The 15,623-nt window shown below is 58.9% G+C and overlaps 5 protein-coding genes across 5 annotated transcripts; all 5 read right to left on the bottom strand.

The window, feature by feature from the left end:
- Window positions 1-551: 551 nt before the first annotated feature.
- On the bottom strand, window positions 552-1,580 carry LMJF_28_1390 (conserved hypothetical protein; the record flags this gene model as incomplete). Its single annotated transcript, XM_001684369.1, has 1 exon — window positions 552-1,580. The coding sequence occupies one exon, from the start codon at window positions 1,578-1,580 to the stop codon at window positions 552-554; it is 1,029 nt and encodes a 342-aa protein (XP_001684421.1).
- Window positions 1,581-4,980: 3,400 nt separating this feature from the next.
- On the bottom strand, window positions 4,981-6,189 carry LMJF_28_1380 (haloacid dehalogenase-like hydrolase-like protein; the record flags this gene model as incomplete). Its single annotated transcript, XM_001684368.1, has 1 exon — window positions 4,981-6,189. The coding sequence occupies one exon, from the start codon at window positions 6,187-6,189 to the stop codon at window positions 4,981-4,983; it is 1,209 nt and encodes a 402-aa protein (XP_001684420.1).
- A 1,730-nt stretch (window positions 6,190-7,919) lies between these two features.
- LMJF_28_1370 (putative haloacid dehalogenase-like hydrolase) lies at window positions 7,920-8,774 on the bottom strand (the record flags this gene model as incomplete). Its single annotated transcript, XM_001684367.1, has 1 exon — window positions 7,920-8,774. One exon carries the CDS (start codon window positions 8,772-8,774, stop codon window positions 7,920-7,922), a length of 855 nt encoding a protein of 284 aa, XP_001684419.1.
- Window positions 8,775-10,665: 1,891 nt separating this feature from the next.
- LMJF_28_1360 (haloacid dehalogenase-like hydrolase-like protein) lies at window positions 10,666-11,535 on the bottom strand (the record flags this gene model as incomplete). Its single annotated transcript, XM_001684366.1, has 1 exon — window positions 10,666-11,535. The coding sequence occupies one exon, from the start codon at window positions 11,533-11,535 to the stop codon at window positions 10,666-10,668; it is 870 nt and encodes a 289-aa protein (XP_001684418.1).
- Window positions 11,536-14,155: 2,620 nt separating this feature from the next.
- Window positions 14,156-15,157, bottom strand: LMJF_28_1350 (haloacid dehalogenase-like hydrolase-like protein; the record flags this gene model as incomplete). The annotated part of the gene is made up of 1 exon (XM_001684365.1): window positions 14,156-15,157. One exon carries the CDS (start codon window positions 15,155-15,157, stop codon window positions 14,156-14,158), a length of 1,002 nt encoding a protein of 333 aa, XP_001684417.1.
- Window positions 15,158-15,623: the final 466 nt, after the last annotated feature.

Raw genomic sequence — 15,623 nt, 5'->3', positions numbered from 1 at the left:
CCTGCTTCACAACGAAGCTGTTTTGTGCGTGGGGGGGGGGGCGGGCGCGCTGTCTTCAGCCTTCAATTCCGCCCATGTCACTGGGCTGCGTGTCTGGGTTGCCTGCCCGCACGCGCCGCGACAGGCGGGGGACGCTGTCATGGGTCTGCGGGGGCAGGGGCATTCCGCCATCTCCTGCGCCCGCGCGCCTCTCACAGGCGTGGGTGTCGACCGAACGGGGCCCGACGAGAAACAGGTGCCGGCGCACGGAGAGCTCACCGCTTGTCGCTCTACAGAGCGGTGCAAGGGTGGTGGTGGTGGTGGGGGGGGGCAGCCGTAGACACTTAACAGGTGAGGAGCCCGTGCAGCGCGAGCGAGGTGAGCGTAATCGAATCACTGGATGAAATCCATGGAGAGAGGCACTTCAAAAAAGCAGATGAAGTCGGAACAACGCATGCCCTGTGTTCCTCTTTGTCTCAGCAGTGCCCCGACCTGGCAGAAGGGCGAGGTCGGGGCACTGCTGCAGCGCTTCTTCGTGTTGTCGTTTTTTTTTTGTTTGTTTCGTGAAGGTCTCAAACGACCGTAACGAAGCCGATGTACGCGATGAGCTCTGCGAACCAAGCCGTGAGCCCCAGTCCAAAACCCGCACCGTACGTCGCCGTCGTGGACCAGAGATAGATCTCGTCGCAGTAGCGCTCTGTGATGATGGCGGCGATGAGCGCCCAGCAGGTGAGCTCACAGGCGAGACTGAAGGCTACAACAATCATTATCACCTTCTTGAGATTGCCCGCGTCATATACGGGTGCGTCTGCCTGCCTGCCATTCTCAATACCGTCGTTACAGTCGGGCTCTTGTGCAAGAGCCACCTCGCCCATGTTCGCGTAACGACTCGGAGAGCGAACATGGCGATCGGCTTCGCGGAGGCGGCAGCACAGCACCCACGATGACACCAACGTCGCCGCCGATGCCAGGACGGAGATGATGGAGAAGGCAGAGCCAGCCTGAAGGGCGCTGCGCACCCGACGGCAGCTTTGAAGGAGGACTGTGCGGCGTGTGTAGCTCACGGTGTCGCAGTTTGCCTTGTATCCCCAGAAGGTGTAGCAACCGCCGCCGACCACGTCGATCTGTGACAGTGCCGAGGAGAGAATCACAAAGAGGAGATGAACCCACGCAATGCAGAAAAATACGTAAATGGTCACGCGCTGGCTGTCCCTGCCGGACACGGCCCCGGTCACGGCCCGCACTCGCGCCACTGGAGCTTCCCAGGCAGCGTTCATCATAGTCCGCGCCTTTGCCTTGCCGCGTGCCGCACGGCCCTTCTTCTGCGCCGTCTCGCCGCCCTCCTCCTGCTGCGTCCCTTGCACATCGCCGCGCTTCACCGGGGACGGCGTCTGCTGTAGGCTGCGCGGGCGGCTCCCCTGCTCGGCCTTGGGTAGCAATCTACGCTCCGCAACAGCAGCCGACTGCTGCTGGCGTGGCGGCGCCTCCGACACCCTCTCAGAGTAGGAGCCTGAGCTGCCGGTGTAGCTCTCATCGTCGCTGTCCAGCTGGCTCTGCTGATGTCTCTGCGGGACGTTGTTGCCTTGACCCTGCATGGTCATATGAGTATTCCGGCACCGTGCGGTAAATGGGAGTCCTCACTACGTGCGTGTACGGAGAGCCGCGAGTCCTTCTTCCGTTTCGACGGAAGGCCAACGAGGGTGTGTCTGTAGACTTCACCAGCCGGTCTTTGGTGAGCGATGTGCAGAGTCTGGAAGGGGATGTTGAAAAGAGGAGTTGTGCAACTGGGACCACAACACACACACACACACACACACACACACGGGAAAGAGGGAGAGAGCTAGCGGAAGACAGCCGCATGCGAAGGATCTGCTGCAAAGGGCAGATCCGTGCGTATGGCAAAACGTTATGTGCGTACGTGTGCTGGCGACGGCTGTCGTGGAGGAGGAGCGATAGCTCGTATCGGCAGGAAGACAGAGAGGCGCGAGGAGCTCATGACAGGACATCGTCGTCGCTTGCCAACGATCCCTTCTCTCTCCGCTGGCCATACGGGAGCGGGACAGGCGAGACACAGAGAGACAGAGAGAATCACCATGTGAGGATGGCACCGCTGACTGTCACCCGCGTACGTCTCCGAGAGCCAAAAACTGCGCTGAGCGCGACTAGCGCGGCTCGACAAGAGCCCGCTTGCGTTCTCCCTCATATTTTTCATTTTGTTTGTTCCTGCTCATCGGTCTATTCCTGTGACTTCCCTTGCGCAGCGTTAAAACAGAAACAGGATGGAGGGAGACACCCTCAGGCACAAATCCAGCTCGCAGAGGTAGAGAGGAATACACAGGCAAGCACAACACCGAGAAAGAGCTACCGGAAATCGGCCGGCGTCTTGACGCACAGAACAGAGGTTGGTGGGAACGAGCAAGTCAGCACAAATAGCAAACAAGCATGACGCTCCCTTCATTCAGAGGAGAGAGAGAGAAGTGGCTGAGAGAGCGCTTAGATCGAGGACGTGTCCATGGACTACTGGACGCATCAAAGAAGAGGAGGCATCGGGGGTGGGGTGAGCGTACGCTGACGACAACCGGAACAAAAAAGAGTTTCCGCAAAGGCGTCAGACGCGTCCTGTGGCCCTGCAGTATTACACCGAGAGTCCCTTCTCTGTGCACTTAGGATGCCCTTACAACCAGGACCAAGAGCCACACCCTACCCAAACCATGTAAGAAGGAGCACGCCATACATGAAAGACAGCGGTTCAACGGCTGTGAGAATCCAAAACAGCACGTTTGGCTGCGAGCAATTCGTGAAAATCTCAAGCAGTTGTGAAGAAGCACGAACCACCCCACATGCAAGAGTATCTTCACCTACTCCTTTCTAGATTTTCATGCTGCCACGAGCATGTCATCACCCATATAAGTGTATATATATGTATATATAAACGCACACAACGACGCGGTGCACCTACCCGCGTGCTGCGCCGCGGCTCGGCCCTGGTCCTCTAAGGAAGAGCCGTCCTGCCCCCGAACCGGGCCGTGCGCCTCACGGGCGCCTCTTGCTCTTGCCTCGGCCCTCTTCCTCGCATGCGTGCTGCGCAATCAGCAGCCACAGCGACCGGACTGGAGTGCGTGCCTTGATCCGAAGCGGGGCCGCGGCCCCGGGCCCTGTTTCGGGGCGGAGGCTCCGGCAGTGGAGGGGTAGTACTGCGGTGCTGGCGGAACAGCAGGCAGCACGCCATCTTCGCCCCACAGTGGTCACTGCCAGTCACCCGCCGTTGCAGGAGTCCAAGGTGCCGCACACGTGCCCGTACGGGGCTAGGGGAGCATGGCCGCCTGTCGTCTTGCAAGCTCAGCATCCGCGTTCTTCTGATGTGGGACCGTCGCCGTCAAGAATTTCTTGTCGTGGCGTGTGGCGCGGTTTCGGGGGATGGCGGCGTGGCGTCTGAGGCGGCCAACCAGGTCCGCCATCCACGCACTTGGCGTCGGCGCCGCTGGCGCCATGGATTTCGTAAACTTTCTTCACCTCGTACTTGTGTGTTCCCACACACAGAATGGCCACCGACACTCTGAACGGAAGAGGCGCACGCGACGGGCCGCAGCAACGTCGGCACTTGTATCAAAATGTGTCGCAGCATGCTATCTTCCACTCTTGTAGGGCCCGTGCGCAGCGCCATGAGGAGGAAGAGCGAGGCCGTAGCAGCAGTGACACATGCGCTTGCGCCTCTTAGCTGGCCCGGCAGTTTTCGCAGCAGCTCAGGTTCCCTTTCCTTTGGCTCACACTCAACGCGGTATCTGCAAGCAAGGCGACCGCAGCTTCCTGCCGCTGCAGCTATGAGTGTATTGCTATTGGAAACCGTTTCGGCCGCTCCCGACTTGATGTCTGTCTGTGCCGCAGCATCCGCCTCGCAGCGAGGACAGTGTCTCTGCGAAATGGGAGAGTCAACGCCTGCATGCCTGTATGAGGGCTGCCAAACCGTCGTGCGGCATGCGCACCTCCCGCCTAAATGCGCAAGGTAGTTGCCTAGCGTGGTTGTGGAGAGAAGATACAGGCGGGTCAGCGCAGCAGCACGCTGGGGTTGAGGGGCAGGAGATCGGCCTCTTCAAGCGGGTGTCCGCTGTCTGCACATTTTGGGGTACCCACGATGACCGCCGCTGCTTTGGCGTGCAAGTGCACCAGGGCCTCTGTGCAGTGCTTGCCAGAATTATCCCACCACGCAAAAATGACACCGTAGAGCAACGTTGATTCAAACAGTGCCATGCTGGAAGAGTGAGGCAGACCCTTTCACAGATCCCATTCGCGCGGGCAGACCTCCCTCGACTCGGCAGGTCGAGTGGTGAGTACTCTGACAACTCCTGCGACGTGTCGGCCAAAGGCGCGTTTTTTTTTTCTTGTGTGTGTGTGTGTGTGTGTGTGCTTGAAGTCTGCACCGAGAAGGCGGTGATGGGGTGGGGGTGGGGGGTGGCGGTCCTCTTCCGAGTGTGTGCGTGCAGCGGAGAGCTGTTGCTGGTTGCAGTATCGCGCACCCAAGAGTGTGCACTTCCTCCTGAGGGTACCAAGCTCCATTCAAGTGCTCCAGCGTTGAGTGCTCCTTCTTCACAGGGGGGGGGGCAAGGTGTAGTGTGACTTGAATGACATCCTTGTCCGCGGTGGATGCAAGGAATGCGGCGTGGTCAGCACAGAAGGAGTAGCGCAGTCCAGCTCTCTTGCTGCGCTCCACCCTCGGTGATGGTGTGTGTGTGTGTGGGGGGGGGGGTCGACCTCCATAAGGACGCAGAGAAGAGGTACGAGGGCTGCAAAGTTCAAGAGAAAGGAAAAAAGACGCAGTGGAAACAACAGACCAGCGGAGCCAGGGATCCCGATGCAAGCACGTGTTCGTCGAGAGGGGAAGGAGAATGGTAAGGGGCGCGTTCATGGAGAGTCCCTATGTTGCCCCTCTCCCCCGCCGCCATTTCTCATCTCTGCGCCTCTAATATCTGCCTGTGTGTGCGGCGTCTTCTCCGGTTCACTCCGTCACGTAGAAGAACCCAGGGGGTTTCCAATGTCACCAAGCTCCACGCGGATGTCGAAGATTTCGCTGAGCTTTCGGGCGACGGCGTCGTCGTCATTCTGGCCAATCACTTCGAGGTGCGGCAGCTTCTTCTTTAATCGTGGGTTGCCGTTCCCCATGATAAACCCCTTCCCCACCGAGGACAGCAGCTCAAGGTCGTTGAGGCCGTCACCAAAGGCGATGCAGTCGTTCATCGTCAAGTCAAGCTTGTCGAGAACATGCTGCAGAGCCGACGCTTTACTGACATCGGACGGAACGATGTCGAGGCAGTAAGTCGCAGACGGGGCCACGCGAACGGACGTCTCCAGCTTCTGCTCATCCGCCAGCTCCTTCATTCGCTTGTTAATGTCGGACTCCACCAGCGAGCTCTTCTCGGGGTTGTAGCAGAGAAAGAAGATCTCGCTCACGCGGTCCACTGGGAATGCCTTTTCCAGGTTAGAGACAACGCGAAAGGTGAATCGCGACTCCTTGTAGAGCGCTGCCTCGAGGTCGCTTGGGTACCGGCAGATCCACTCCTCGCTAGCCTTGTCATCCGGCTGGTCACTTGGGTTCGTGTATCCCTGCTGCTGCCGGTCCGCCTCGTCGACGCCGCGGAAGACGTTGATGTTAACTTCGGGGTCATCCATGAACATCGAGTAGAGCTCCTGCACCAGGCGCGGATCGATGGTGCGCTCGTAGATGCGTTCGTTTGCTTCGTTGTAGATGCACGCTCCGTTAGACGTGATAGCGAAGCAGCGTGGGACAATCTTCTCCGTCTCGTTCGGTCCTGTCCCCGAGTAGGTCGAGGACGAGGTTGACGGCAAGACGCTGTGAGAGCTGTTGTTCGGCGAGCGGGATGGGTAGCGCGATGTCGGCGAGGGCTCTACAGGCGTGACCACTTGCAAACCCGGCGTCGGGATGAGTTTTGTGGCCGCAAAGATATTAAGGCGGCGCTTAATACGATAGACATCCGTGAACGGGCGACCCGTGGCGAAGACTATGTGCACACCACGCGCCAGCAGCTGCGACAGGACGGTGCGGGTGTAGTCGGAGATAGAGTGGTTACTGTTGAGCAGCGTGCCATCCATGTCGCACGCGACAAGCTTGTACGGGTTGAGACCTGCTGGGACCCGAACCCCTTTTGGCCTACGTGCGTACACATTGGCAGCAACCGTGTTGTCCGGGCTGGTCATGAGTGCGCGGACCAACCTTTACGGGAGGGGTGTTGAGAGCGAAGGCGAGAGGCCGTGAAAGAGACAGCATACAATCAAGAACAAAGAAAAGTGACGCGAAGCAGTAGGCACGCGCGACGATGACACACTGATGGACAGAGTTTTACCGAAGCGGAGGTGGGGGGGGGGAGGTGGGGGAGAGGGCGGGGCGCAGCAGCAGCGGCGGCGGCGGCGGAAAGAGAACGGAAGAAAGAGGAAAAGACTCGCGCCCATAGAAAGGGCCTTTTAACTGGCAAGATGAGACAACGGCCGAGGGAAAACAAAAGAGGCCACAGATGTGAGCAGTGCGAGAGGGGGGGGGGAGAGCACAGCAACCAAAAACGACATAAAATACTTACGAGACCGCGAGGACCCGCAGAGGCGCAACGGAGGTGCGGGTGACGCGGAGGGACCGAAGGGGAAGGGGGCAAAGAAAAACAGAAGGGTGGAGTGACGTGAAGATGCTAAGCAGAGAAGCGAGGCGAAGGAGAAGGAGAGAGAGAGAGAGAGAGACAGCGAGCGAGGCGTTGACGGAAGGAGAGGGCAGCCGATGAAGCACTCTCTCAGGCGCAGACACTCACACAGAGAAGCCCAACCGAACCAACGAGGATGGCAGAGAAGGGAAAAAGAGGTAGAAAGAAGAGGAAAGGCAGGGGAAAACACAGTGAGGAGCCACCGGATGAATGGAGAGGGAGGGTGCAGAGACAAAGGCGGAAACAGAAATGAGCAATCCAAAAATAAGCGAAATACCAAACAAAAAAACGAACGAAAGCAATGAGGGCAGAATCCTTGCGTCCTACACGATCTTCCAGCAGAGGGGGAGCTTGAATACGAATGGGTTGCGTGTGCACGGCTTTCTTGGTGCGAAAAAATGGCACGCGCACCGATTTTGTTGTGTGCTGTTGTGCGCCGTGTCACTTGTAGTGTCAAGCTGTGCTTTCCGCTTCGTAACAGAGAGAGGAAGAGGTGTTACAAGAAGAGAGAGGGGGGGGGAGGGTGACGGAGTATACAGCCGTGTGCGGCTGTGCGTGGGAGGAGTGGTCGGAGGGATGTGAAGACATGACCGTAAGTCGAAAGGAAGGGAAGGGAAAGGAGTAGAACGTGAAGCAGGTTGTTGGACGGAAGAGAAGGTAAGGTAGAGGCCAAGTGGAAGTGCGCCGTTTGGTGCTGAGAACTTTTCAAGTTGATGCGAGGTGTCGGTATCTACAAAAGACAGCCCACCTTTTTTGTTCTTGCCATCGCACCAGTGCTCTCGTACAGACAAATTCAGAGACAAAGAACCGGTTAGGCCAAGGGCGGAAGCTGGCCTTCCATCAAGCCTTCGCATCCAAAAAAGGTGAACGTCAGGGGGCGCAGCTCCTCCGCTCCATGGAAGTGATGGCACGCATGGAATTTAAAACGGTGTGCAGCATTGTTTTTTTCTTTCTGATTGCTTTTGAGTTTCAAGACAATGCGGTGAAGAGAAAGAGGAAACGGGATGAGGGTATGGCGGAGAGGGTTAGGAAGAGATGAACGCAGACACACGACCCTCTGCATAGCCTATCCGGCAGACTGTGGCAGCATGTAAGTGTTAAGAGGGCTGACAGACTCCCTCGTCTGATCCTTTGACGATACCTCTGAACTCTTCCCCCCTTTTGTCTCTGCTTCTGCGCGGCGTGCTGTCGCCTCCACTCCCCTGTGGTTTAATCTACATGGCAGGCAGATGATCGCATCTAGGCCGAGAAAAACATCTCCTCTAGCTTCTTGGCCACACCATCGTCGGCGTTGCTGCCGATGATCTGCGCGTGCGGCACGGCGTCCTTCAAACGTTGCTGAGCATTCGCCATAATAAAGGATGTCGAGGTCACCTGCAGCATCGACTCGTCGTTCATGCCGTCGCCGAAGCAGGCCACCTCGTCCAGCGCCAACCCCAGCATCTCTGCTGCCTCCCGCACACCATTGCCCTTGTTGACGCCGGCCGGTACACAGTCCAGTAGGTGGGGAAGGGAAAAGGTGCAGCACAAGTCGCCTGGGTACTTCTCTCTGAGTGCATTATCCAGCAGCACGAGCTCGTCGTGGTCGCCAGCGAACCAGATCTCATGCACATCGCCGAGCTCCGATGCCTGCAGCTCGTAGAAGCGCTCACGAAGGTCTGTGCACTGGAAGTCCGTGTGGAAGGCTTTGCTCACCTCTGGGATGCTCTTGTCGGTCAGCCACTCTGCCCCGCGGTAGATGTTCGTGGTGAATTTTTTCGGGAGCTCGGCACCAGTCGCAGGGTCCTTGACCGTGCGCACCCGCGCGAGCGACTCCACGAGCTCCGGCCGAAGGTTGTGCTCACGCACGACGTTGAACGCGCCATCGTGGATGCGGGCACCGTTGCTGGTGATAATGTAGTCCGGCGCCAGGTGACAATGGCGAATCCTGTTGAAGACCTCCGCATACGGGCGACCGGTGGCCACGATAAAGCAGATGCCCTTTTCCTTGATCTTTTTCAAGACTTCGGCGGCGTAGTTGCTGATGCAGTGCTGCGGGTCGAGCAACGTGCCATCAAGGTCGGTGACAACGGCCTTGATGGGCATTCTGGCCATGGATACTGCAGAGGAAGAAGGAAGGGGTCGGCGAAGGCGAGGGGGGGGGGGAGCAGCCAGCGGAGAGAGCTTCTGTAAAAGCTGCAATGGCGAGTGCTCGTGTCCTATTGATAAGTGTGGTAAGGAAGGGGGAAGGGGTGTGGGCAGTTGTCGAAAGGGTTTGTCTCAACGTGTGTGTGTGAGCGCGCCTTCCTTTCTATGCCGCGGCGTGCACGGCGTGTTGTGGGCGTCTTTTGGTGCAAGAAAGGAGCTGCTCGCAGGCCGGGGACGGGTGGTTGGGAGTGGGGCGGGGAGGGGGGAGCTCCAAGAACGGAGAACAGGAAAGAGAGAAAGAGAGAGATGCACCTCGGGAAGTACAAGGCTTCGCTTCCAGATCGCGATACCCAATGGGCTACATGGACACAGGCCCCCCCCCCCCCAAATATGGCCGCTTGAGTGGACCCGAAAGACATTCCGCAACACAAAAAGCGGTGCGTGTATACCGCAGAGCAAAGACGTGACACAGCCCACACACGAGAGAGGGAAACTACACGTCATGGTGCGTCGAAGTGACTAGAAGGAGCCGGACTCGGCGCGACGCAAAAGACCCGGACACCGTCACGAGTTCGTTCACGTGGAAAGCTATGGAACCAGCGGATAATGAAATGTGTCCGTGGTGTGCATCCAAGGAGGGACGGAAAGCACGCCCCGCCTCAGGACCATCACGCACCTTTGTTCGATTAGCGTGTCGTTCCTCCCGCGAGCACGTCATCACTCATGTATGTGTATATATATAAACGCACACAACGACGCGGTGCACCTACCCGCGTGCTGCGCCGCGGCTCGGCCCTGGTCCTCTAAGGAAGAGCCGTCCTGCCCCCGAACCGGGCCGTGCGCCTCACGGGCGCCTCTTGCTCTTGCCTCGGCCCTCTTCCTCGCATGCGTGCTGCGCAATCAGCAGCCACAGCGACCGGACTGGAGTGCGTGCCTTGATCCGAAGCGGGGCCGCGGCCCCGGGCCCTGCTCCGGGGCGGGGGCGGGGGCGGTGGCTGGGGTTGACCTCCGATCAGCGAGGAAAAACGGAGAAGTCCGTTGGCCGAAAGGAGGACGGGGAGAGGAGCGCTACCCGCCCCGTTCTTGCTGAGCAGGGGTGCGTCTGGGAAGGAAACAGGGAAAGGTTGTCGCACAGGGCATCGAGACGAGAGTCGCTGGCGATGCGCGACACGGGCAGTACGTGCTTACGCTGCAAAGTAGATTGTTCGAGTAGTACGTTCACTGTAGAGGCCGGGGATCACCATTTTGCTGCCGTCATGGCGTTCCTTGTAGGGATGCGCAGACGCGTTGTTGTGGGGGAGGGAGAAGGGGACAGGGGAGGGTGTTCGTCTTCCGTTCGTTGCGCTACGGATATCTCCTCCCTGCTCATTTATGCGTGGACTGAAAAAGCGGGCTGCTGCTTGCGGGGGCGGACCAAGCAAGATGTGATCGTTTGCACCGCAAGACCTTGAGAGGTCAGGCCTCCGCTCCCCTGCTCTCTCCCTCTTTCTCACTCGATCGTGCGCCGATCCACGAATGGATGCAACGAGGGGAGCCCTCGTTAGCGCAAGACACAAGCAGTAAGAACCGAACGAAAAAGAAACAGGAATTCGCGATGCGCACCCTCAATGGTACATTGGCGGGTGGGGAGGGATGGGGCTCCGATGGTTCAGCAGGTGGAACAGCGCAACCTTTCATGAACGGACGTGTGCAGAGAAAGGACAGGGAAGCTGGGACAAGTGGGGCTGCCAAGGTCGTTCGTAACCTTCTTGAGGCCCCGAAGGTGAGGTGGCTTTGATACTTGCGCACACCGTCACGCAGGGTAGGTTTCTCCACTTGCCTGCAATCGACGGAGACGCCGTTGCCTCGCCTTTTTCCGTTACCCGACAAAGGCGTCGGCCGCCAGCAGCTCCTCGAGCTTCCACGCAACACCTTCCTCGTTGTTCGACTGAATAACCGGGAGCTCAGGTGCGGCTTGTTTCACCATCTCTGCCGCGTTCGCCATAACAAAGCCCTGCCCTGCCGCTGTGAGCATCCGGATATCATTCATGCCATCGCCGAACGCGATTGTCTCTCTGAGATCGATGCGGAGGTGTTTGCACACCTTCTCCATGGCGGCACCCTTGTTGACATCCTTGCGGAAGCAGTCGAGGATGTGGGGTAGTGCAAAGGCGCAGCGGATCTCGCCGGAAAGCTCGCGGTCCACGTACTTCTGCACGCACACTAGATCCGCGTGCGCGCCGCGGATCCACATGCTGTGCGTACCCTCGAGCGTCTTGGCGGTTTGCACCATCGGATCGACCCGCTCGTAGATGAACGAGGGGTGGAAGGCTGCACGGACCTCTGGGATACACTCGTTGGTGAGCCAACGATCCCTGCAGTTGACGTTACATAAGATGCGCCGCGCCTGCACTGACGGGTCAACCACTCCATCCTCGCTGAGGTGCGGCGACAGCTGAAAGAGCCGGCAGACGCTCTCAGCGTCCATGTCGCACGCAAAGAGAATGTTGTGCTGGGCGTCATGGACGCGAGCCCCATTACTGGTAATGATGAAATCTGGTCTTAGCTCCGTTTGGGCTAGGTTGCCAAAGACGTCCGGAAACGGACGTCCTGTGGCTACAACGAAGGCGACCCCTCGCTCCTCCAGTGCATGTATCACCTTGGCGGTGCGGGGGCTAATTAAGTGGTCAGAGTTGAACAGAGTGCCATCCATGTCCACGAACACAGCCTTGATCTTCGGCGACGTCATTGCCTCGAATTCTGAGAGGGGAGGAGGGAAAAGGGCCACTACGGTAAACTACATGGACGAGCTTGCCAGCACTGCGAAAGACGCCGTCCACAGTGCCGGCGTTGTTCGACGATAAAAGACGATCGTTCAGAGCACACGCGCCTTGCTGAGCGTATCGGCACCCTACGGGGCGGACCTTTAGTATGGCGAAAGCAGTTTGAAGTGAAGGAAGGTGGGAGCTAGAGGACTAGCATATAGCACAGGGAGGACTGAAAGAATCATGATAGCGCTTCCCAGTACATGACCTAGAAACCAGCGTGTGCGTGCGTGCTGGTGCGTGTTGCCGCGCGTCTTCGCGGAGAGGGAGGGAAGCGCGGGGTAAAGCATCAATGTGCAGTTGCACGGGGCTCTTTTCCGCTTGCTTTCACAGCGCTCACCCTCCAATTCCTCCACACCACCCACATGAGGATTACCTTCACGGCGTTCATTGTTCTCGTTTCCGACGCCTCATCGGCTGTTGCGTTGTTTTCGCTTCGTGTTCATGGCTTCCCGTGCATCCCTGTGTCTGCAGGCACGCACGCGCACACCGTGTACATGATGGCTGTGAAGCGGTGAAAAGCACCACACTCTGCTGGAGCCTATTCGAGCCCCCCCCTCCCTTCACACACGCACACACACCGAGATGAAAACCCAGCTCCACTGCCCCCTCAAAGTTATTAGAGTCCGATGAGCTTCGTCTCAGCGCCTTTACGTTTTTTTTTTTTGGGGGGGGGGGCCGAAACCACCCCCATTCCTGGTGTGGCTTCCACCAACTGAGACCACGAACTTGCCATCAAGCAGCCTCACTCCGCCGCCTTGACCACCAGCAAATTGTACGTGCCACGGCCGAACGTGATCGCATCGCGAAGAGTGAGTTCCCAGAATTCAAGGATGCCCTCTCCACCTCAGATCCCTTGTCCATTCCATGCGGAGCCACATCGAGAACGAGCGATGGAGAGCAGGCTTGGGTAGCCTTCTCGGCAAACCCATCATGCAGGGTCGTCTCGATCGGGAGCAGCTTGTGGGCGCCGTAGAAGACGAAGCCGTAGACCTCGCATCAGAGCGCGTCTCTACCCGTCATGCCGCTTACGACACGATAGCGGAGGCTGAGGCCGCTGCTGCCACCGAGGGCTTCCACTATGGTCGTAGTCACCCGCGCATCCGCGCGCAACTCGTTCGCGGCGACGACTGGAGGCTCTGCGATGGAGGCCTTCTCCTTCGCTGCGCCTTGCCTGCTGGTTGCCACACGGTCGGGTTTGTTGTGTGACAAGTGATGAGAGGCGCACCGCGACTGTTTCCGTGCTCTCGATACTCGAGGTAGGCTGCTGACGTGATGGCTCTGCATCTCTAGGTCCAGCTGGGAGAGGCGCGGCCAGCAACGCGCGCACCAATTCCACCAGCAGCGTGCGCCAGTAGAAAAAAATTAAACACACGCAAACACACACAGAGAAAAGAATACAAAGCTGGGCGTTTTACCATGGTACGTGGCGGCGCGCTCATTGAGCGCAACGAGGTCAGGCTGGAGACTGAGCACACCCATCAGCTCGGGAAGGTGAGGATGCCGCGTGCCAGTGGCCACAGGCCACGTCATGTCCAATGTCTTGCTGCGCGTGGTCTTCGCCGCGCCCTGCTTAAAGGCAGATACGATATGCGTCGCAGCCATCATGGCACTGCAAAGTCGACACCCGATGAAGTGCGGGTGTGTTAGCGTGTGTGGGTGTTCGTTACCGATAACCATAAGAAGGAACAGAAAGAGCATGGTGAGTGGGTCCTGGGAGCCAACCGGTGAGAGCCCTCCCCCCTCTCCGACAGCACAGGGCTGCGGCAAACCCGCGAAAAGGAGGGGGTACCATGACACGTTACACACGGGAGGGTGGGCGAGCGATGCTCTTCCAGAAACACTCACCTGCTTTGCTTTCCGCACGCGGTCTGTGCACACAACGCTTTCCACCTCTTCTTTTGATCCCTTCCGTTTGCGGTCAGGCGCAGCCCTGCTCCTGCGGGAGGCGAGCGTGTGCGCCCGCAGGAGCAGGGCTGCGCCTGCAACGTGTCCATTTCTCGACCACAGTGCATGGATGCAAGCGCCACTCTACCTCCTGACCCGTCACAGGCTCCCCCATCGCGTGGTGCGAAGCAGCAGTTGACACCCGCTGTACGGCAACGCGCCCACTCAGTCACTGGAGAACGGTCTCTGACCCCAAGCTCTACCCATCCGCCCCGTGCTCCGCAGTTTGCCTCACAGCCACACCCGCACTGTGCGGGCCGCCCCCTGCTGCATCCCCTCTCGGGGGTGACATTCAGGCTCTCAACACTAGCAGGCAGTGAAATGGGAGCAGACACCACAGAGAAGGTGCGCGCGCTTGACGCGCGGCATTATGGGCGGGGTGAGGGGAGGAAGCAGTGCATCCAGCACACGACACCACGCGCCTACTACTACGTACGCGTACCCATACATGGACACAGCCCAGCGGCAGAGACAAACCGAGGCAACACCAGACGGTAGATGAGCGCTCCGTGGACAACATCTAGGCGCGTCGGCACAGTAAAAGCGATGCGAAGGCAGCATAGTCTCCTCCACTGGTTCCCACCGCCGACCGCGTCGTTAGAGCGGAAGATGAAACGCGCTTCGCAGCTTCTTTGCCACTCCATCTTCGGCGTTGGTGAGAATGACCTCCAGCTCGGGGTGCTGCGCTATCAGCTTCGGGTTCGCATTGCCCATGACACAGCCCTTGCCGACTGACGCGAGCATTTCTGCATCGTTGAGGCCGTCGCCAAACGCGATCGCGTGCGCGAGGGCGTCGGCGACGACGTCGACTCCGTCCCTGGACGGTAGGATAGCGCCAAAGAGCCTCTTCAGCGCCTCGCCTTTCGTCACGCCATTCGCCATGATGTCCATGCAGTCCGACATCGAGAAGGTCAGCGACACCGGCGCACCACCGTGGGCCTTGGCGATGGCGTGCACCTCGTCCGCTAGTGCCGCCAGACGCGCCGCGTCGTCGGTGATGAAGAAGATCTTGGAAATACCCGTGTAGTCGCCGATGGCAATGCCGCGCGCCGCTGCGTCGGGCGATGCCGCAGCCGAGCCCAGTGCGCAGCTTGACGACGGCAGCGGATGGGGTACATGGATGAAGCGAATACCGCTCTCCTTGCTAACAGCCATCATTTTCGGCCAGTCGATGCGGCACACCCAGTCATCATTCTGGTAGGCGTTCGTGTTCACAACTTCCTCGTCGCTGGGCAGAAGCTGGAGCAGCTTCTCCGCCAGTGCAGGATCGATGGAGGTCCGGAATACAACTTCGTGTGTGACACCGTTGTGCACCGTGGCGCCATTGGAGGTAATGAGGTAGATGACCGGGGCCCTCGATGGGCTCGCAGGCGCCCGCGCGCCGGGCGCTGCCGTGCCATCGCACCAAATGTACGCCTTGAGGTTGTCAGCGATGATTCGCACATCCGCGTAGCTGCGGCCGGTAGCCAAGATGGGTATTACGCCGTGTTCATGCACGAGCGTCTTGAGCGTGTCGCGGGTGTAGTCGCTCACGAAGTGGTCCGGTGACAGCAGCGTACCGTCCATGTCGGTGATGACATAGCGAAACGGGCCAGTCATTGCGTACACACGAAAGAACAATGTGAAGAGGCGGCGACGGTGCTCGTGACTGTCGTCGACGGTGTTTTGTCCGCCACTGGGCGGAAGCGCTTGTACCTCTCTGCTTCGGTATACCGAAGTACTTGGATGCGTCTGGAAGGAGGCCAGGAAGCGGTAAGGCAGAAGCGACAGGGGCGCACGTATCCCACGGACACGTTTTACCGGGCCGCGTTGGCGGAACGGAGTGCGGCTAGCTTGGCTTACTGCTCTCTACGGGTGAATAGGTGGGTGTCGACGTAGCGTACCTGTGAAGGAGCAGAGAGAAAGGTGACGCCGAAAGACGCACGTGCAGCCAGAGCTGTCGATGCGGGATGGTGAATCGTATTGTTGCTTCAGCGACACTGCACTGCTCTGCCCTGCATTGCTTTGCACTGCCCGGCTTGTCACGAAGAAAGAAGAAAAGATAAACACCAACGAGGCGCTTGAT

Source organism: Leishmania major, chromosome 28, assembly GCF_000002725.2.
Source record: "Leishmania major strain Friedlin complete genome, chromosome 28".
Lineage (NCBI taxonomy): Eukaryota > Euglenozoa > Kinetoplastea > Trypanosomatida > Trypanosomatidae > Leishmania > Leishmania major.
Note: the sequence above shows the minus strand (reverse complement) of the source record. Positions and strands in the feature narration are given on the sequence as shown.